Source organism: Nannospalax galili, unplaced genomic scaffold (assembly GCF_000622305.1).
Source record: "Nannospalax galili isolate Female #2095 unplaced genomic scaffold, S.galili_v1.0 scaffold342, whole genome shotgun sequence".
Classification (NCBI taxonomy): Eukaryota; Metazoa; Chordata; class Mammalia; order Rodentia; family Spalacidae; genus Nannospalax; species Nannospalax galili.
This window is the reverse complement of record NW_008349359.1, coordinates 1,453,398-1,475,558: the sequence shown is the minus strand read 5'-3', so window position 1 is coordinate 1,475,558 and position 22,161 is coordinate 1,453,398. Positions and strand designations below refer to the sequence as shown.

Sequence of the window (22,161 nt, the reverse complement as noted above, 5' to 3'; positions counted from 1 at the left end):
CAGGCTGGCCTTGAACTCACAGAGATCCGCCTGCCTCTGCCTCCTGAGTGCTAGGATTAAAGGCATGCGCCACCATGCCCGGCTGGAAATATTTTTAATAAAGTATTTTTAATAAAAATATTTTAAGTTAGTATTTTAGAACATTATAAAACTTGACATTTCAGAAATTGATTTACTGATTGATTCACTGATTGTAGTGCTGGGAACTGAGCCTAAGGACTTGTGCACGCTAAGGAAGTGAGGAATATCTCATTCTGAGGTATATCCCTAGCCTGACAATTTTTTTTTGTTAAGTTACATTAAGTTTTCTAGCTTATAATTTTAGGGAATGTAAACAATGATTATTTCTAAATGAATTTAAATTTAAAAAAAGAGAGATACAACACATTCACATTTTGCTTAAGATTTCAATCAAATTTTAAAATAATCTGTTGGAGGTAACATTTCAGTAGAGGGACATGCTTCCTTTTTTTGTTTGTTTTCCAGTCTTTCTTTTTTTGTTTTTTGCTTTTTGAGACTGGGTATCCCTTGTAGATCCAACTTGCCTGGAACTCTCTGTGTAGACCAGAATGGGCTCAATCTCATAGAGATCTGCTTGCCTCTGCCTCCAGAGTGCTGGTATTAAAGGAGTGTGCCACCATGTCAAGCTTCTTTTTCATTATTTTTTTTTAATTTATCATTTTTATTTTTGAGTGTGAGTGCATTGCCTACATGTATGTAAGTGCATGCGTGTCACACAACCGCCAAAGTCAGAAGAGAGTGTCAGATCCCCTGGAACTAGAGTTACGGATATTATTAGACACCATGAGAATGCCAGGAATGGAACCCAGATCCTCTGCAAGAGTAGCCAGTGCTGTGAATTCCTGAGCCACCTCTCCAGCCCCAATTATTTTTATTTTATGTGTACAAGTATTTTGCCTGCAAGTATCTAAGTGTAGCTCTGGGTCATGCAATGCCTGAGGGCATCAGAAGAGGGCACTGGATCTCCTGGAACTAGAATTAGGAATAGTTATTAGCCACCATGTATGTGGGTGCTGGTACCAAACCTGGGTCCTCTGCAAGAGCAGCCATTGCTCTTGATCCCGAGCCATCTCCCTAGCTCCTGAGGAATATAAATTCTTGATGTGTACTTACTTTAGATGTGCATTACTTTAGAGGATCTATATGTAAAGTTAAAACTTCTGCTAGCTTGAATATTTCATTTTCTTTAAAATGACTGACAACTGCTGGGAATGGTGGCACACACCTTTAATTCCAGTACTTGGGAGGCAGAAGCAGGCAAATCTCTGAGTACAAGGCCAAACTGGTCTACATAATGAGTTCTAGGCCAGCTGGGGCTACAGGAAGACTCTGTATCAAAAAGACCAAATAAATATAAAATAAAATGACTGACAATTTATCAAGAAATTCATTAAGCCGGGTGTGGTGGCACATGCATTTAATCCCAGAACTCAAAAGGATCTCTGTGAGTTCAAGGCCAGCCTAGTCTACATAACAAGTTCTAGAGCAGCCAGGGCCACATATAGTGAGACCCCCATCTCAAAAACAAAAACGAAAAAAGAGTGTGTTGAAGGTTAAGAGATGTACTCAGTGGTGAAAGTGCTTGTCTAACATGCATGAGACCCTGGGTTCAATCCCTAGTACTGCAAAATAGTGTGTTAAAACATTCTTATGCTATGTATTTTGCACTGCGATAAACTGTTCTAAATGCTATTGAAAACAGTATTAAAAACTAGTACACAGACAGAGTTAAACCAATCTTTCACTTGTATATATGCCAAAGGAAAACCTTGGGTGTCATTCCTCGGGTACTGTATACCTTTTGGGGTTAGGCAGACAAGGTCTCTCACTGCCTTGGAGCTTACCATGTAGGCTAGGCTGGCTGACTAGCAAGTCCCAGGGATCTCTACAGACCTACCCAGAGCTGGAATTAAAAGTACATATTACCACACCCAGCTTTTTCTTTTTAGCATGGATTCTGGGTCTATAGAATTCAGGTCTTCATGCTATCTCCACAGCCCTCAGAGTCTCTGACTTTATTTGAAGAAAGGATAGCTCTGTTTGGGGCAGGGAGATGGATCAGCTGATAAAAAGCATTTGCTTTACAAGCATAAGAGCCTGAGTTTGAATCTTCAGCACATAAATAAAAAGCTAGGCATGGCTGTATGTGTCTGTAACCCAACACTAGGAAGCAGAGACAGGCAGATCCCAAGAGCTCTTTGGCCAGCTAGTATAGCATTAGCAGCTCTATGAGGGACTGTTTCAAGATAATATGGCAGAAAGTGATAGAGGAAGATACACAACATCCTGCTCTGGATTCTGTATTCATGCTCATAGGAACATGCACGTGCGGACTCACATTCATGCATTACACACACCCTCCACACGCCCCCATTCCCAAACACAAAAGAACTTAATATTCAATGAAAAGTTATTGTGACAACATAAAATAATAATAATTTTTATTCCCAAGGGATTGATTGGGCATTTACTAGTTCTGTTTGTTTCACAGTATTCTCTGCAGCCCAGGTTTGCCTTGAACTCACGGCAATCACCTTACCTATCAAATCTGGTATTACAGGTATGAACCAACATGTTCAGCCACTATACCCTATTTAATTACTAAACACAAGTAACTCTGCTTCAATCTCCCTCATATGACAATGGATTTCCTTTCTCATATTATCTATAAGATTCTTTTAGTCAAGCTTGTATTTTGATTTACATAGAACACTTACCCGAGTAAGAATGAGACTTTTAGAAACTTTGGAAGAATGAAGTAATCCCAATGTAATCTTTAATTTTTCAAACAGATCCCTCATTTCACCACGCCGCCGCCGCTCATTGGCAGTGTGTGTTCGGCGGTAATATGCAAATGCTTCTGTTTCTTTCTGTGGTTTATCACTCCAGCAATCATGTTTCACTTTTGGAGAAATTGGTGGAACCTGTCCAAACAAGGGAGGTGGGGGGGAGAGGGGGAAGGGGAATGGGGAGAGGGGGAGGGAACATGAAGTTGTCAGAAAAAAGATTTGGGGAGATATTGGAAGTGTTAGAGGGGAGGGAATGGGCATGGATTTGATCAAAACACTTTATATGCGTGTATGAAATTCTCAAAGTTTTTAAAAAAAGTTTAATTGCACTTATTTTGTTGGGGGAAGAGTGGTGACACAAATATGACACGATGCAGACATGGAGGTCAGAAGACAATTTGCAGGAGTTGGTTCTCTCCTTCTACCACATCCATTCTAGGTATTGAACTCAAGTCATCAGACTTTGCAGTATGTGCTTTTATCTACTGGGCAATCTCACAGTCCCTCTAACCATTTCTAAGAGTGAAATAGTCCTCAAACACATTATGCAGTACCATACCTCCTTGCCATTATAAGGGCTTTTGTCTGCACCTGGATTCCTCACCCCTCTCCCTCCCTGTCAATCATAGATTAAAGCCTAACATTAACATTACAACTGTATACATTTTGAGGAAAATTTTTCTTGACCCTCAACACACTTTAGGGATTCTTTTCTTTTGCTTTTTTATTTTACTTTTTAGACACGGTATCCCTATGGACTAGAACTTGCTACATAAACCAGGCTAGCCTCAATCTCACAGAGATCCACCTGACTATTAAAGGCATTTGCAGCCATGCCTGGCCTTTAGTGTTTCTTTTGTCTTATGTATTCTATTTTAATTTTAAACGTCTTTCTATAAATTTCTTTAATCTTTTTTCTAAGATTTTATTTTTAATTGTGTGTGTGTGTGTATATGTGCAACCTGCCAGTGGAGGCCAGAGATGTTGAATAGCATGGAGCTGAAGTTACAATCAGTTGTGAGCTACTTGATGTGGATGTCAGTGCTGGGAACCAAACTCATATCCTGTGTAAGAGCAGTTGGTACAACTTAACAAACTGAGTCATCTCTCCAGGCTTAAAATTTTTATAAAGAAAACATAGGCAATAGAGTTGTAAATACAACAATAACTTATAATAAATTGGAAATATATGCCCTTCACCTATACCAGGGTGCTCAGGAGTAATGATCCTTTTTCTTTTTTGGTGGCTTTGTTAGATTCTTAAGTACTTATATAAGCTTCTTTTTCCTATTGTGAATTATCAATATCTACTGATTTCTTGCTATGCAAAAGAAGATTTTGCTCACATTACTTTTGTATCTTATCATTCCATCTTTCTAATATGGTTCTAACTCTAGTTTTTCTACTGATCCATTGAGCAACCTGAATATAATTCTATCTTAATTTCTTGTTTTAGCAATAATGAGCAGCTTATTTTGCCCCTTCGCTGTGTAAAATGATTATAAACATCTTTCCTGTTATTCTTTCCTCTCACTTCCCAATTTGTGATTTATATTTGTACATTCTTGAAAACAGTCTCCCATATTTTACTTAGGCTATAAATGCTTAAAAAGAAATTGTCAACAGTGTGTATGTTATTATGACACTAATTCATGAACTGAATTTTTAGGTGCCTATCTGAAAATTTGTTTATCTAAAAATGGCTCTAGGCTGCTGCCTGGTTACTCATGCCTCTAATCCTACTATTGGAGAAGTTAAGGCAGGAAGATTATTGCTATTCAAGGTCACATAGAGGTCAGACTAGCCTAGACTACATAGTGAGACCTTGTCTAAAAAACAACAGGGGGAGGCTGAAGAGATGGCACTGACTGCTCTTGCAGAAGAGTCGGGTCTGATTCCCAGTACCCACATGGCAGCTATGAACTGTCCTTAACTCCAGTTCCAGGGGAATCTGAAGCCCTCTTCTGACCTCCGCAGCATTGCACAACACGGGTACACTCACATACATGCGGGCAATACACTTATACATATAAAATAAAAACAATAAATATTAAAAAAAAAAAAAAAACAGGGGCTGGAGAGAAGACTCAGCAGTTAAGAGCAATGGTTCAGTTCCCAGCACCTACACAGCAGCTAACAACTGTCATAACTCCAGTTCCAGAGAATTCAATACCCTCCATTGGCCTCCACAAGCACTGCAAGCATAGATGCACTTACATACATGCAGGCAAAACACTTACACACAAAATAAAAATTCAACCCCCTCCCGAAACAAAACACACACACACACACACACACACACACACACACACACACACAAATTATTAGAATGAAAAACTTAAATATGATATTTTCAAAGCCTGGCATAGTGTTGCATTCCTTTATCCCCAGCACTTGGGAGGCAGAGGCAGGCAGATCTCTGAGTTTGGGGTCAGTCAGGTCTACATAGTGAGTTCCAGCCAAGCTAGGGCTGCAGGGGACTCTGTCTCAACAAAAGAAAAGAAAATACTAAATCAAAACAGTGGTTATTTTCGAAGTGATTATAACCATGCAGTTATTTCTCATATAAACCCTCAAATCAGATCAAAGCCAAATTAATCATTCTAAGGTCTTTGGAAGGACTTGTTGGACTAGAAGGCCATTCTCAACCCAACCTCCATTGTTATCTTTAAATCTCTTAAAATAAGATGACAGAATAACATGTAGAAAATGGTTTAGGCAACCAAACTCTCTTCTACCTGAATTATACAACCATGCTATTGTTTACTGTGTACAGAAAGAAAATTTAAAAAGGTCTGCAATTCCATGGTTTCTTGAACTCCTAGGCATAGTTAAATTTGTATGTCATTAAAAATCATGAGCCTAGGCAAACAAGAATACCAGCTTGTTTTAAAATTATATCAATACACTATAGGATTCATTTTCAAATAAACACATCAGTTTTCATAAACTACATTCATTTTAATTCCTCAACATTCTATCCTCTGGGAAAAGTGGAAAAAGCAAGTAGTATAAGGGGAGAAGGGTAAGTTAGTTTTAATAACTTGGTAGTAAAAACAATCCTGAAAAAAAAAAATTGGTTAATAGACCTGATGTTTCTATCCAAAGAGAAACATTATTCATTTTATTAAATAATAATCATTAAATATATTTTAAATACCTTTCGACTTTTTTCAGAAGTTTTTTCATCTGAAGAGATATGATTATGGCACCTAGATAAAGAGAGTATTTTTTATTATCTTACTAAAATCCAGTAATACTGTATTTCACACCTGTATGAAACTACATCATCTCAGTTTGTCTAAATTGTAACCATTTCTCCAAGGTACAATAGATGATACATTAGTTATTCAACAATGTACCTTATCTCTAATGTTCAAACAGTCACTAAAACTACAAATTACTCTCCAATCATGCAATATTTTAGACACAGAAAACTGTATAAACAAATGCATCATGAACATCCAGATACATCAGCTTGAGAAATAATTCTTGTAGAAAACAGAAATACTATGTGCAATTTACTCCATCACATTACCTTTCTTCTTATAAGCACATGCAAGTTTAAATGTGTATCTTCAGTTTTACAAAAGAATTTCTATTTCTAAACAAAAATATAACAACAGCTTTCTGAACTGATTTGTTTTACTCAAAAGTATGTTGATACATAACTCTCATTCATTTTAATATGAACTGTCAAAAAACTTTTCACAACCAACAGTGTTGTGGGGTACAGTCCTGTGTATTAACCCCTTGCAGGGATATAATCTGAATAGAACTGCTGCGTGAAAGGAAGAATGCACATCTTCAATTACAGGAGATGCCAATGTATACCAAAATGGTAATGACAATTTGGGCTTGCTGCCACTTATGGTCTGAGAGCGTCTCATGTTTTTTTATGGTTTTTTTAAAAAAAATATTTTAGGCCAGGCTTGGTGGCGCATGCCTATAAGTCCCAGCACTTGAGAGGCAGAGGCAGGAGTTCCAGGCCAGCTGGGGCTACAGGGAGACCCTGTTTCAAAAAGACCAAAAAAAAAATTTTATTAGTTTTTGTGTATGAGTGTATTGCCTGCATGTGTGTAAGCGCACTGAATGACCGCAGGGGTCAGCAGAGGGTGTCAGATCCCCTGGAACTGGATAAATGGACAATTGTTAGCCACCATGTGAGTGCTGGGAATTGAACCTAGGTCTTCTAGAAGAGCAGCCAATGGCCGAAAGCAGGAAGTCCTGCTAAAACTTTTAAAAAAAAAAAAAAAAAAAAAAAAAAAAAAAAAATTTATCTAAATTTTATGTGTATGTGTTTTGTGTGCATGGATATAAATGCATCCACATTGTGCAATGCGAACAGAGGCCAGAAGAGTGTGTCAGATCCCCAAGAACTGGAGTTTTGGACAGTGGTTAGACACTATGTGGGTACTAGGAACCGAACCCAGGTACTCTGTAAGAGCAGTCAGTACTTTTAACCATTAAGTCATCTCTCTAGCTCCCCTATTATTCTTTTTTTTTTTTCTTTCCAATGATCACCAGCTGCCCAAGTACCAAAAAAATTATGCTTCTGAAATCTCCTGATGTCGATTTCCGTGAGCAGAGCAATCTAGTTGCCCTACATGTGTCACTCACGATAGATGCCCCCCCACCCTATTATTCTTAATCACTTGTGAGGTTCAATAAATTTGTATGTGCTCACTGGTCTTCCATGGTTTCTTGATCAACTGTGTTGATGGACATTACTTTTCTTTTTCTAAATATTATATTTATTTATTTATATTTTGGGGGGGGTCTTTTTGAGACAAGGACTCCCTGTAGCCACAGCTGGACTGGGTTCGATAAGAAGACCAGGCTGGCCTTGAACTCACAGAGATCTGCCTGCCTCTGCCTCCTGAGTGCTGGGATTAAAGGTGTGCACCACCACGCCTGGCATATATTTATTTATTAATTATGTGTATAAGTAAGTGAATTACTTGCATGTATGTAAGTGTACCTGTGTCATGCAATGCTGACAGAAGTCAAAAGGCATCAAATTCCCCTGGAACTGGTGTTAAGGGTAGTTATTTGCCATGTGGGTGCTGGGAATTGAACCCATACCCTCCGCAAGAGTAGCCAGTGCTCTTAACTGCTAAGCCATCTTTCCCAGCCCCACATTTCTTACTTTTCTACTGGACTATCTTTATTTTTCAAATTTCTAACAATTTTTATATCCTTGTTACGAACCTTTTATCAGTTATATGCTTTACAAATACTTTTCTTAAGAGCCTGGGTTTACTTTCTCATTGTTTTCATAGTGTTCTGGTGGAATTTTATTATTTCATTTATTAATTGTCAGGGGAATGCAATGTGTATGTTGTCAGAGGGCAACATAGGGGAGTCCATTTTCTCTCCATCAACCACATGGATCCTGGGGATCAAACTCAAGAAATTACTCTTAGCAGGTACCCTAACCCACTGAGCTATCTCCCCCAACTTGGAATTTCAGTATTTTATAATTTCTTTTGCTATTAATATTTGATTCAGGGCCTCATTCCATAGTGCAGGCTAGCTTCAAACTCTTGATCTTCCTGCCTCAGTCTTAACGCTTATTTTTAATTAGACTTAAAAATTAAATTGTATTATTTTGGTGAGGGCATTATAAATATACACTTTACCACTGAGCCTTCCAACACCTTCAACCCCTAAATCTCTAATTTCTATTCTTATATAGTTTATCATCTTTGTATATTATTCCTTGCTCTTTATTAGTCTAACCTATTAACATGCTTTATTTACTTACTGAATTCTTCAGTGCCTATCAATATAATTTTCTAAAAGTCCTCACAGTTGTTAGCTGAATTCCTGGAAAGCTTTTAACAAACAAAAAAACAAACAAACCTCAAAGAACCAAAAATATTTTTTTTGGTCTTGGTCTTTTTGAGACAGGGTCTCCCTGTAGCCCCAGCTGTCCTGGATTCACTATGGAGACCAGGCTGGCCTCTGTCTCCCGAGTGCCAGGATTAAAGGTGTGCACCACCACACCCAGCTGTAATGGTTATTTTTTAAGATTACATTTTTGTTTGTGGCTGTTTAGGAACCCAGGTTTAATATCTAGAACTTTATTATCCAGCTTTCCAGAAATGCTACTGAATAAGTTTTTTATGGGATTTCAACTCTTTAACAGGTAACAGAAGTAGCTTGTAAATGATTCTGGAGTGAACATAATTGTAAGTTCTAACTTTCCACACCTCAGAAGAAAAATACTTTTTCTTTATTTATTATTTTATTTTATGTGTATAAGTGTGTTCCCTGCATGTGTGTAAGTGCATCTGTGTCGTGCAATGCCCACAGAGGTCAGAAGAGGATGTTGGGTTCCCTAGAACTGGAGTTACAGATGGTTGTCAGCTACCATGTGGGTGCTGGGAATTAAACATTGGTCTTCTAGAAGAGCAGTCAATGATCTTAACCACTAAGTCATCTCTCCAGCTCCACGAATTACTTTTTCAACTCATCGGAAATATACGAGGTCTGGGATAAAATAAATTCCATCTTCCAATCCAGACATGATAGCACATGCCTGTAATTCCAGTACTTGGAAGGTGGATGAAGGAAGATGAGAGTTCAAGGCCAACCTCGGTACATAAGAAGCCAGCCTGGAAGAGACTCCTGTCTCAAAAAAAAAACAACAAGACAAAAGAAGTTGGGCTAGAGAGATGGCTCAGTAGTAAAGAGCACTTACTGGCTGCTCTTGCAGAGGACCTGAGTTCAGATTTTAGCACTGACATGATGGCTGATAACCATGCATAACTCCAGTTCCAGGGGATGTGACTCCCTCTTCTGACCTCAAGGGCACTGCATGACACAGGTGCAGTTACACACATGCAGACAATATACGCATACATATAAAATAGAAATAATTTTTTTTTAAAGCTGCATTTTCCTTCTCTCTCACTTCTACTCCTAATACAAAGCTTACTACAACAGAGAAATTAATATGTCTGAGCAAATTCCCATATATCTTTTATTTTCATCTCAGTGGAATGGGGAGGGACATTTTCATACCTGTGTCCTACATGTTCAGCTAGTAAAATAACTAGATTTAGAATTTAATGCCTTATTCCTAAAATATAAAGGAATTAACTTTTGTTGAGTAGCACACTCATATTAAATATTACACAAATTATGTATGTTATTTACTCTAACTCTCCAAATGGAGACATTTTGGTTCAGAGAACTTAGATTTGTCCAAAGTTAAATAACTATACACTATAAGACTAATATTTGAACATCAGTGTATCAGTCTCTAAAAGCACATTAGAGACTGATACACTGATGTTCAAATGCTAGTCTTAATTTCAACTCATCAAAACCAACCAGAAAAAAATAAACCTCAAGGAATAATGGAGACAGACTGGTTACCCAGAGCATTAAAACAAAGTATTTAGTTTTGTTTCTAGTTACAAACAAAACTCCAAAGATTTAAATAAGACTTACGGCTGTTTGAATGAATGTATGTGAGTTGCTGCAGTCTTCTTGTGAGCAACATTAATTTCCTCTGAGAGCTCTTCTATTGTCTCAACATCCACCTGCTCATCATCCTCAATATAGTCTACGCAGTTATTCTGAAATACAGTATTACAATAGTAAATAATGTACATCTAAACTTTTCAAATGCAATGTTCCCTTATCAAACCAACTAGTGCCAAACACTGATCTTATAACACAAATACTAATAGTCCTAAGTTTGTTAATCATAAAAAGAAATTAAGTTATGAAGATTTTACATGATTACCAAGACCTTCATTAAGTCATAGATGTATATTAAACAGGTTATCATTAACCAGAGTTTCTAAGAAGCTGTATTTGATGCTTCTGTGATATTTCTAAAGGACAAAAATTCAGGTATGCATGTAGTAAAGCTTTAGAAAAATCTTAAATGGCCCTGGGTTCAGTATCTTATCAGGAACCCTCAACCCCCACCTCCCAAAAAACAGAAAATACCTATTTAAGAAGGTTCTGTGATTAATATCCTATCAAATGCTTACAAATCAATATATTACCTTAAATAAGGCAGAATACAATCCCACAGTTCCTACCCCACAGAGTAAGACCTTTTTAAAAATATTTTTTTTAATTTATTTTATGTGCATGAGTGTTTTGCCTGCATTATGTAAGTATACTATGTGCATGCCATGCCTCCTGCTGAGGTCAGAAAAAGGTGTCCCTGGAATTGGGAGTTACAGACAGTTGTTAGCTTTCATGCGGGTATGGAAAACTGAACCCAGACTTGCCGCTCTTGCAAGCTCTTAACCATCCCTCCAGCCCCCAGAATAAGAGCTTTTGAGGAATTTCTGGTTTCAAAAGAAATCTTAAGTATTGTTCTTCATAATACAAAAAATTAAAAAAAAAAAAAAAAAAAGAGGCAACTAAGTACTGAACAACTGTCCCAGAAACTCACTGAATACTTTTACAAAATTATATGGATGGTATTAAATTGACCAGATATTTTAGTCTATCCTGGTTTTTTTTTTTTTTTTTTTTTTTTTTTTTTTTTAGTCTTTTTGAGACAGGGTCTCCCTGTAGCCCCAGCTGTCCTGAAACTATGGAGACCAGGCTGGCCTTGAACTCACATAGATATGCCTGCCTCTGCCTCCCGAGTGCTGGGATTAAAGACGTGTACCACCACGCCCGGCTCAATCCTGTTTTTATTATTTTTATTTTATGTATACGAGTGCATTGGCTGAATGTGTGTAAGTACACCCATGTCATGCAATGCCCACAGAGGTCAGAAGAGGGCACTGAATTCCTTGGAACTGTAGTTATGGACAATTGTTAGCTGCCAGGTAGATGCTGGGCATTGAACCCGGGTCCTTTGCGAGAGGAGTCAGTTCTCTTAACCGCTGGAGCTATCTCTCCAGCCCCTTAAAGTCTATTTTTCAAAGTAGTATTCACTATGCCAGAAACTAAACACGTGTTATCTTTATATAAATTTACACTGTACTTCAGAGGCATAACTCAAAATGAAGAATCCCAATCACCGTATTAAAACTCTTATGTTTAGAGTTGTTGTTGGAAAAATTACCCTCAAATTAAAGCCTCCATAAGGCTGATAGAGATCATTTATGCTGCCCACCCCAACTTAAGCATAAAGTGTATGTTAAATTTAAACATATTCTTATTAACTCTAAGGAGCAAAAACCAACAGAATCTAAAGAGTTACTAATGTAAGTACATGATTTATAATACTTAAATGGAAGAATGTATGCCTATTGCATGAGTTTATTGTTGTGGTAGTTTGGTACACATATTGTACACATATTGTGTATGTGTTTGAGTGCATTGCCTGCATATATGTAACTGCACCCATGTCATGCAATGGGCACAGAGGTCAGAAGGCAGGTCAGAAGGATCCCCTGGAGCTGGAGTTACAAACTGTTGTTAGCTGCCATGTGGGTGCTAGGAACTGAACCCGGGTCCTCTACAAGAGCAGCCAGGGCTCTTAACTGCTGAGCCAACTCTCTAGTCCCATGTATTTTTTAAAAAGTCAGTGTAACTTTTCTGTCATTAGTACATTCAAGCAACATCTCCTGGTAAGATTAAGGCATTCTACAGGTTCTATTGTCAGTTCTACTGACTACAATAGTTTTCACTAGTTTTCAAGTTGTACTGTTTTTTGTTCTAATGTTACCCAGATTGACTACAAAAGTACAAGTTCTGCAATGTAACCCTTAGAAACTCAATATTCTTGGATATATGTTCCTGAAAAGGACTGACTAGCCTACAGAAAAAGCATAAGGCAAATGCATATATAAATTATCCAATTTTAAAGCTATATACTTATTTTAAATGAGACAACTGACTTACAGAAATAATACAAGAATATTAAAATGTTTTAGAGGGTCTCACTATATATACACCAGGCTGGCCTCAAACTCTTAGAGATCCACTAGTTTCTGCCTCCCATGTACTGAGATTAAAACTGGGATTAAATAGCATGACCACACCCTGCTATTTTATTAGAGCTCTGAACTATCTTTTTGTTGTATTTTACAAGGCATTTAAATATTAATAAGGAAATAACAGTTGACAGGAGTTAAATCTCAAGGAAGTGAGATTCTGAAATATGACAAATTGTACAGAGATTTTATCATCTGCTCCTGAAGAAAGTAGACAGTTTTTAAGTTTCCAGGCACCCTGAAGCAGCTGTCTGATATCCTTAAATGTTTAATATCAGACCTTCTGCTCAGGAAAGCAGAGTCCATCACCAATTTTTATAGTTTTACTAGAACAAAGCTACACTCATTCAGTTACGTATTTGTGGTTGCTTTCATACTACCACAGCAGTGATGTAATCTAACTTGTAAAGTCTAAAATATTTACTATCTGGTTCTGTACTGAAAAGGTTTATCTAACTCTTTCCCTACATCATACCTACATCATACCTGACCCTCAGTTGCTTAATTCAGTTAACTGACCTCCAAACGGGAAACCTGTCAAAAATACCTCAAGCAAATTAAAGCATAAAACTATAAAGGTCACATTATAAAGGACAATGGTCAAAGTCTAGAATATAAATTATAACTACAACATAGTTAATTTTAGTTATACTTAATTTTATGTAATACTCATTACATCTACTGCCTGTGTAAGTACACCAATGTCATGCATGCCTTCAGAGGTCAGAAGAAGGTGTCAGATCTCCTGGAACTGGAGAAACGAACAGTTGCTAGCTGCCATGTGGGTGCTGAGAATTGAAACCAGGTCCTCTGCAAGAACAGCCAGTGCTCTTAACTGCTGAGCCATCTCTCCAGCCCCAGTATAAAAAGCAACTTTAAAGCAGGACTATATTAAAACATTAGGTGGTACTTTCCAGTTTTTCTAAGGAGAAAAATTTCTCTCTAAATACAGGCAAATTGGTCCTCCTCTAGTTCAAGGGTTAACCATTCATTGTTTGTATCATAAATTTCAATCTTATCTCAATGTGACAGAAGCTACTGGGATCAGCTGATTGTAGAACTTTCAAAGATCTTCAAAACTCCAACTTGTTAGGGACTCTGTAACTACCTGTACCTCAAAAGGATCAAGCCACTCTTACCAAAATGACAGACTCAAAGAATATTGCCTGATTGACACACTTTTAAAACCAGAGTCATCTGAATGGTCTAAACCTAGCATCCAAATGAATGTACTGTTTTAGTGCTCTAGAAAAATTAGCATCTCTAATCATTTAAATACACAAAGTTTCAGTCACAATAAAAATAGGCTCATCACCTTTTCTGCATCAACCTCCTCACGCTGGTAGCCAGAAACAACGTCCACAATCTCATCAATAGAATCATCAGTTTTCTCATTCTCATCCTCCTCATCCTCCTCTTCCAAATCCAAAACAGTGAAGTCTGCACTGCTTCTCCCACCCTTCTTCTCTTGCTTTGGTTTTATCTGTTCTCTTGGTAGCAGAAAATGACCCTGAAAATGTCCGTTCCCTCTGCTTGCTTTTGTAGCTCTCCTAGGAACAATTGAGAAGGCTGCAGAACTAGAAATGCCATGCCACAAATCACACGCAGGTTTTAAAAGTTTGTCACTCTCAGTAGTTCCACTTCTTCCAAGTGAGTCAGAGATGCCCTGCTCTTGAAACACACTGGAAGTTTCTTGACATGGCTTTGTTTCTCTAAAGAACTGCATGCTTGCCTCTTTCTTATATTCTTGTGAAATTCCAATATATTTCCGAGTTAAAGGACCCTTTAGGTGTTTTTTCCATCTTTCTCTGTCCTTCCCCACAGAGTCTACACAATCCTTAGCTTCTGGCTGTGAATGAGATTGCTGTTCCTTAATTTGGCTCCCTGATAATTCAAATTTACGTTCTTCCTCAGAAATGACAAGAAATTCATTTGGGTTTTCCTCTGGATTGTCTGATCCTTTTTGCTGCTCCACTGTCCCATCACACTTCTGAGGCTGTATTTTACTTATATTCTGAACTGTCAAATTATTGACCTTTTCAGAAATGGTCTTAACTTCTGGAACAGTACATTTTTCCTTGGAACTATTCTGATTGCTATCCCTAGACTCTTCATTAACATCTTTATAGTCTTCATCTGTGTGAGGCTCAGTGATGCAAGAGTTTTCAGGTTTGACAGTTGTGAGACCATCTTCTGCAAGGGATTCTTCATCCACATGATCACCCTCATCATCCAAGGCATCAGTCAAGGTTTCTTCCGAGGTAATAATTTCTGAGTTTTGCTTACTTATATTAGCTTCAGGATCTATAGCTTTTTCATTTGACTGTACAACTTTCTTAGTTTCCTGTTCTCTTTTTATAGAGTTTGTTTCATCTTTCTGGTCTGCATTCTGGGATTCTTTTTTCATTTGAAGGGAAGCAACATGCTGAAGAATGGAGTTAGGAACAGTCTTTTGTCCTGGGAGCTGCAACAAGGCAAAACTACCTGACTGAAGAGGAATAAGACTAGCAGTACCAACAGGTTGTCCTCCCGAGCTATATGTTATTTTGGTTTCAGAACCTGTTTTACTTGCAAAGCTTTGAGGTTCAGGAGGGGAAATCCTCAGAGTCAATGTACCAGCCTGAGAGACAAAACTAGGTCCAGAGGAAAGCACTGATGGTGCCTGAGTAATGACATTTACTGCTGAAGAAGACCCAACAGCCTGAATTACAGGACTCATGACAGAGAAAGCAGAGGATGAGGGAGAAGATGATGGAGTTTCAGAAGATTTGGAAGGAACTGGTAATCGAATTCCCATCACAGATCCTGGTTTAAAAAAAAAAAAAAAAAAAAAAAAAAACTTTAAATCATCATTGTTCACATCAAGGCTTCTAAGGTCTGTTTTGTAGTTTAAGAGATTTAAAAATAATAATCTGATATGTCAAACATACATTTGGTCAAGTTATTCAACAACATAACAACAGCAACACAATTCATCAGGAAGATCTCTAACTTTATACCTGGGTTCCGAAATACAACAGGCTGTAAGTTGGGCTGGGTATTAGACCCTCGAATCTGATGTAAAGGGAGGAGCTGGACAATCTGCCCATTGGGGTGTCTAAACAAGTTCATTCCACTTGGACTTCTCACAGGTTGCAAGACCATCCGCTGTCCCTGAAGTTGTGGGTTTGAGATAGGTCTAAGCGAAGGGGAACCTTGCTGCACTGGAATCAGCAGCAATCGAGGTCCAGTACGTTTCACACTGTTAGGAGATATCTGTGGAGTAGTCCCTGGAATTTGAGGGGCATTTTCTGAAAATCAGGAAAATAGTAAGAAACTATCAGAATCTATCTTTAAAACATATAGAAAAAATATTATGACAAGGCTGCAAGTAATGTCTGACTTGAATTAAAAAGCTGATGAAATAATGCACTATTTATAGCTAAGAACTATTCATGTTTTTAATTTTAAAATTATCTCCTACCCCACCTCCAGCCCTCCATGTGTGTGTGCTGTGTATAGGTCAGAGAAGAATCACCATGTAGGTCCTGAGACCCACCATGCAATTGTGCCAGATATTGCCCAAACACTGTAGAGTGTTATGTTCAGAATGGTTTAAAAAGAAATGCATCGTCAAGAGGTATATTTCAAAAGACAATGCTTTTATCTAACAAAAAGCCTGGGCAAAACACTCAATCTGGATTTACATTTAAGTTCAAGAGATTATGATATAATTCTTCTTCTCTTCTTCAACTTCAAAGTTAGTGTTATGATTTGGTCTCACAGCTTCTACTTTCAAAATATAAAGTTAATGAAGTATATGACATGTTTCTTTGCATTAAAATTAACAATCACGAAGTTTAAGTATTTGTGGGACAAAACAAAAACACCTTTCCCATTTCAATGACATGAAATTATGAGAATTCAAAGAAAAGAAATACGGTCTGGTTGGGGGGGGGCAAGACAGTTAAAAAAAAATTTAGGGTTATAAGGATAAAGAAATAAGGTATAGCCGGACGTGGTGATGCACGCCTTTAATCCCAGCACTTGGGAGACAGAGGCAAAGCAGGTTCTAGGCCAACTGGGGCTACAAAGAGACCCTGTCTCAAAAAGCAAAAAATAAAAAGAAAAGAAAAGTTTTATAAAGCTAACAGTAAATACAGTGATAGAATAGCATTTTATTCAAACTGGTGCACTAATATGACATTGCTGAAAAACAAATTTTGAGTTTCCAAGACAAATGAAAAGGTCACAAAGTGCCCAAGCTGAGATTCCCTTTATGATCTGAGAACAAAACCACACATACACAGCTTTAAAAGTGGCAGTTACATAACTAAGTTAGCTTTATATTAAAAAAATAAAAATTACAAAAAACAATGAATAAAAATTTCTTAATGCTATTTATTATTGTCAGAAAAATTAATTTCCATTTCAATTTTAATTACATATAGAAAAAACTACCAGTCTTTTTTCTTCCGTACTGGATTTGAATGCAGAACCTCATGTAAGTTAGGCAAGTACTCTGCCGCCAAGTTGCATACTCTAAGGCTCATGGAACATTGAACAAGGGATAAAGAGAACATTAATGCGTCTCTCAATTCTCATCAACAAAGCTCCCTAATGCAACAAAGGGCCAAAACCAGAAAAGGTCACAAATGGCCAAAATGTAGAGAATAAGAGTCTGTAGAGTATGGGTCCTTGGACAGGACTCCTATATTAAAATCCACCTACCCAGGGCTCAGGGAGCACTGCAGAAGAGGGGGCAGAAACATTTTAAGAGCGAGGGACATGGTGCATGACCATATGGAAATAGAGTCCTATAGGCTCCTGCGTCCCTGCTCATATGAACCTACAGCAATGGTGTCAGCATGCACAAGACCCATGCAAACTCAGGTAGACAGCAACCCAGCACAGAATTGTGAAAATGGACAGCTGACCCAACCTTAGTTCAAGAATTATTGGTAGCTGATTACTGCTGGGTGAGGAAGAGCTGATCTTCTTCTTTTTTTTTTTTTTTTTAGTTTTTGGTCTTTTTGAGACAGGGTCTCCCTGTAGCCCCAAGCTGTCCTGGAACTCACTATGTAGACCAGGCTGGCCTTGTGGCCTTGAACTCACAGAGATCCACCTGCCTCTGCCTCCCGAGTGCTGGGATTAAAGGCATGTGCCACCACACCCGGCCCAGCTGATCTTAAAGGGAGGGACTCTAGATAGGCTGACTAGACGGCCAGTGGATGAACTTGTACTGAGGGTCATCTGAGAACACTAACTTGACATGATAGACCTTAACACAAATAACAAAATCTATGCATTCCAGTAGAGGTGGGGGAGGTATAGGAGGATACCAATGGGGAAGGGGTATAGAGTTAAGATGTTCTGTAGGAAAAAAAAAAAAATGTTCTGTACAAAATACACAAAAATTCAATTAAAAAAAAAAAAAAAACAGGCCGGGCGTGGTGGCACACACCTTTAATCCCAGCACTCAGGTGAGTTCAAGGCCAGCCTGGTCTACAGAGTGAGTTCCAGGCCAGCTGGGGCTACAGGGAGACGCTGTCTCGAAAAGACCCCCCCCCCAAAAAAAAAAACCCACCAAAGAACTGCAGTCCTAGCTCTTAAACACGTAGCATGTTGCACTTCCATATCACTTTAATGGCTGTTTAATGACTCAAAACTCTAGTACCATTTAGATTGTTTAGTGTCTTCCAGCCATCATTTCCATTCTAATGCTTTTAAAGAATTTTTAAGTCCCTCCTAGGGCAAACTCCAGCACCACTAACCTATTCAGATTATCTTTAGGAGTTGATTCCTATATCCATGAACTCTGTTATTTTTAGGATTCAGTTTTATAGAATGCCAAGTTTTTCAGAAACATAACATATCACATTACAGCAGAAACATGGTATGTGTTAACCCTAATATGCATTCAGGTGTGTCCAACCTATGGGCTTCATGCATCCCAGGATAGCTATGACTTCAGCCCCAAAACATTTGTAGATGACAATGTCAAGATGGACACCCCTGATTCTATTACAACTAAAAAACTGTATTAAGTAGCTGCACAGTAAAGCAATTGGTAACACCTAGGACTTACCTGGTCTCTGGCTCACAGGTGGACTCCCATTAATTCCTGAGAGTATAATAGGAACAGAGCTCAGAGATGAAGTAGATGTAGTCACCATGGAGGAAGATGCAGCTGTGGTCACCATGACTATGGAGGTGGAGGCAGTGGAAGCAACAGGAAGAGTTATGGTTGGAGGAGATGCTACCAATGATTTGGGAAATGCAACTGAAGCCACAGGGGTAGTTATCCCAGTAGTTTTGGTAAGGTTCACAGTGGCTGTAGACTGGGTAGATGTTACAGGGGTATTGGTATTAGTTTCAGAGCTCTCAACAACCCCAGCCGTGGTGGCACCAGAGGAATAAGTAGTTTCTTTAGCTCCCAAGTCAGAAATAGCAGTCACAGAAGTCACAGCAGTAACATTTTCTAAAAACACTTGAGGGGAAGTAGTGACAGCAGCAGTCACAGTGCTGCACACCTGAACTGGCTCAGAAGAAACCACAGGTGTGACGACCATTACTGGAGAAGGTTTGATACTGAACTTCTGTGGCCCTGTCAGGGGTTGGGGTGTGCTAACTCCAGGGATCTTCTGCTGCAAGGCTCCAACTTTACTCATCACAAACTGTGTGAACACACCACCAGGACAGGGTCGAGCCGCTGCAAATAAAAATTTGCAGGTCAAAAATCTTCAGTTCTCTTATTTTGCCCTCCACAGTGATTGTGCTTATCAACATTAGTTGTGCACCACTGGGTGAATTCTTAAAAGTTACTATCCACCTGCACATGCCAGTTTCCACCCACAGAAATCAAACACTTTCCTCAACCCAAAGCAAAGCCTGCTAATTCTAAGTTATAAAATTCTTTAGGCTACATAACATATTTAAATTGTCAGAACACTAGAGGATAGTATTTTTTTCCCCTCTAATTCAAATTTGAAAACTTGTTTCTACTATGTCCTCTTGCCTTCGTAACTCCTATGGCTGTCTTATGAGACAGGTAAGTACTGCATATTTTTAAAATATACACATATTTTCAAAAGGGTAGGACTGCTTTTTTATTTGAAATTGCAATTAAAACTGCTTTCTAAAGAGGCAAAAATAGGTTATTTTTAAGGCATAAAATGCCCATCCTATATCTTCACTCCAGCTTTCAGCCAGATTTCCTGTTAAAGGAATAAAAATGAAGACAAAATTGACATTTTTTACTTAACACTCTTAAACAGATTTGAAACAACAAGCCAACTGTAGATACTTTCAAGGCTAAAAGAAATGCTTCAAGAAGGCAATTTAGTTCAGACTATAGCACTAAAATATTAAGCAAAAGAAGTATTCACTTCTAAGACAGGAATTGTATAAAACAATGCAGTATATTTTTAAATTGTTGTAAAAGAACCTTCTATTTTAAGCCTATACCGACCTACTCCACTAGTTCTTGCCAGCTCAAGACTCATAATTCCAAGGAATATGCATACGCCTGGAATTCAAAAACAAAAACCCAATCCTCACTGGAAAAACACTAGAAAAAATATATAAAAGCGAAGTCTTAAGTCTTTTCTACATTGATATAACCAGTCTGTCTTTAAAGTAACTGTAAAACTAAAGTTCAATTAATCTAATATTACAGGTCATCAGAATACTTATGGACATTAATGTAATGCAACACTAAATCACAGGCCTTTCCAAACCATGTATTATCTCTAACTTACCAATTGGCCTTTTTGCTGGGACAAATGCCTTCAGATTCTTCCCAGGGCGATTTGTCGTTGTGCCGGAGGAGGATGCCATTTTGGAATTGGATGTTGAAGGCAACAGGGTGCGTGGTTTCCTGGACGCAGCCACCTTGGCATTGGATGCTACCTTGGAGATGACAGTACTGAGGGTTGAGAGGTCCAGGACTGAGGGTCGCAACCTGCCTGTGATATAAGCAGCTAGCCTATTGGCTGGATGCAATGCCCCCATCTGTCCCAATAGCAACTTAGCCTGCGGGTAACTCTTACCATTAACCTGAAACAAGTGGCAAAGAGAAATTCTGTAAAGATAAAATTCTCTTGCTAACTCCTCTCCCTTGACAGGGGCTTCATTTTTATAAGGGTTGTTTTATTTTGTTTTGTCTTTAAAGTCTATGTTTCAGATGTAAAGGAAAAAAAGAAGTGGAGTTTTTCTATTCAGGATAATCTGTAATTGGATGCTATCATCTGATATTCTGGACTAATGTCAACCTCTTCATTGTATAGTTTGGAAACAGAGAATCTTAGAAACTAAATTCATTTCTGCATCATAGATATGTGAAAGAAAACTGGTCTCAAAATTTCATCCAATTCTTTTACTTTAATAAGCAATTGTAGTTATTAATGAATTATTAACAAAAGGAATAACTATGATCCACAGAATCTCTGATAAGATTAAAGGCATAACAAACTCTCACACAAGGATCCTTTCAAGTATCCTTCATATCTAAAAAATTGTATGATGAATCTACTTTTGAAGTCTTAAGACACTCACTGTTCAATAACCTATGCTACAAAGTCATCTCAGTTTTTTTGGTTTTCTAAAGTTTCAACTCTAAAGATACTATCTTCATATTGTGGACAAAACAGGTTCAAAAGATAAAATGTTGACATAAACTTAGTATAATTCTAGATATAGTCACTAAGTGGTCAAAAGAAAGTGAATCTGCAAATGAAGAATACATTTTCTATGGTGCCTCATGATCACATTGCCCATCTTAGGCAGCAGCTTACAAGAGTGAGAGTATGTATGTATGCTGAAAAAGAAAAAAAAGCCTCCAAAGTTTCTTGCTCATGTCTTCTAGGTCACTCTATTGGGTGATATCTTGAGTTTTTGGTCTCCTTTTCATCATTTAAAAGCAAAAGATAGAAGATGGAGTAAGAAAATGGGGAGTGGGGGAGGGGGTACCTATAGCAATCTACTCCATCTTCCAAAACAAAATAAAATTATTCTTTGCTACTTTATTAAAATCATTATTCTTCCCAGAGATCAGGAATCGCTATCCCTCAAATTTGGTACAAAAACAAGTGTGATCTTTCTATCCAAAAGCAAACCTTACTAGTGTTTAGGCTATGTAGAATCTAGGCCAATTACCCATGCCTTTAATTTAAGATTACTATTATCTTCTCCAAAATCTATAAAGGTTTAGTATTCCTTATCCTTATCTTAATGCCTGGATTTAGAGTTTCAGATTTTGGATTGTGGAATATTTGCATTCCACAACTATCTTGGAGATGGGATCCAAGTCAAACCACAATTTATTTAGGTTTCATGTACACCTTATACATACATATATAGCATAATTTAAAAAAATATTTATTTTTTTTTTAATTTTATGTGTATGCGTGTATTGCCTGCATGTAGGTAAGTGCACCCATGTCGTGCAA

At 37.9% G+C, this 22,161-nt stretch overlaps 1 protein-coding gene across 11 annotated transcripts in view; it reads right to left on the bottom strand.

Moving 5' to 3' along the window:
- The window catches only part of Mga (MAX dimerization protein MGA), a 116,142-nt gene that overhangs the window by 5,719 nt on the left and 88,262 nt on the right, over positions 1 to 22,161 (bottom strand). For 8 of the 11 annotated variants that reach the window (XM_029570273.1, XM_029570270.1, XM_029570276.1 and 5 more), the window contains 7 exons: positions 20,473 to 20,770; positions 18,801 to 19,424; positions 15,733 to 16,023; positions 14,049 to 15,538; positions 10,272 to 10,399; positions 5,971 to 6,022; positions 2,739 to 2,945 (listed from right to left, as the gene is read on the bottom strand). In XM_029570273.1, coding sequence (XP_029426133.1) covers positions 2,739 to 2,945; positions 5,971 to 6,022; positions 10,272 to 10,399; positions 14,049 to 15,538; positions 15,733 to 16,023; positions 18,801 to 19,424; positions 20,473 to 20,770 — 3,090 coding nt within the window. The remainder of the gene's footprint in view (positions 1 to 2,738; positions 2,946 to 5,970; positions 6,023 to 10,271; positions 10,400 to 14,048; positions 15,539 to 15,732; positions 16,024 to 18,800; positions 19,425 to 20,472; positions 20,771 to 22,161) is intronic. The other 3 variants (XM_029570278.1, XM_029570279.1, XM_029570280.1) reach the window with 2 other exon arrangements.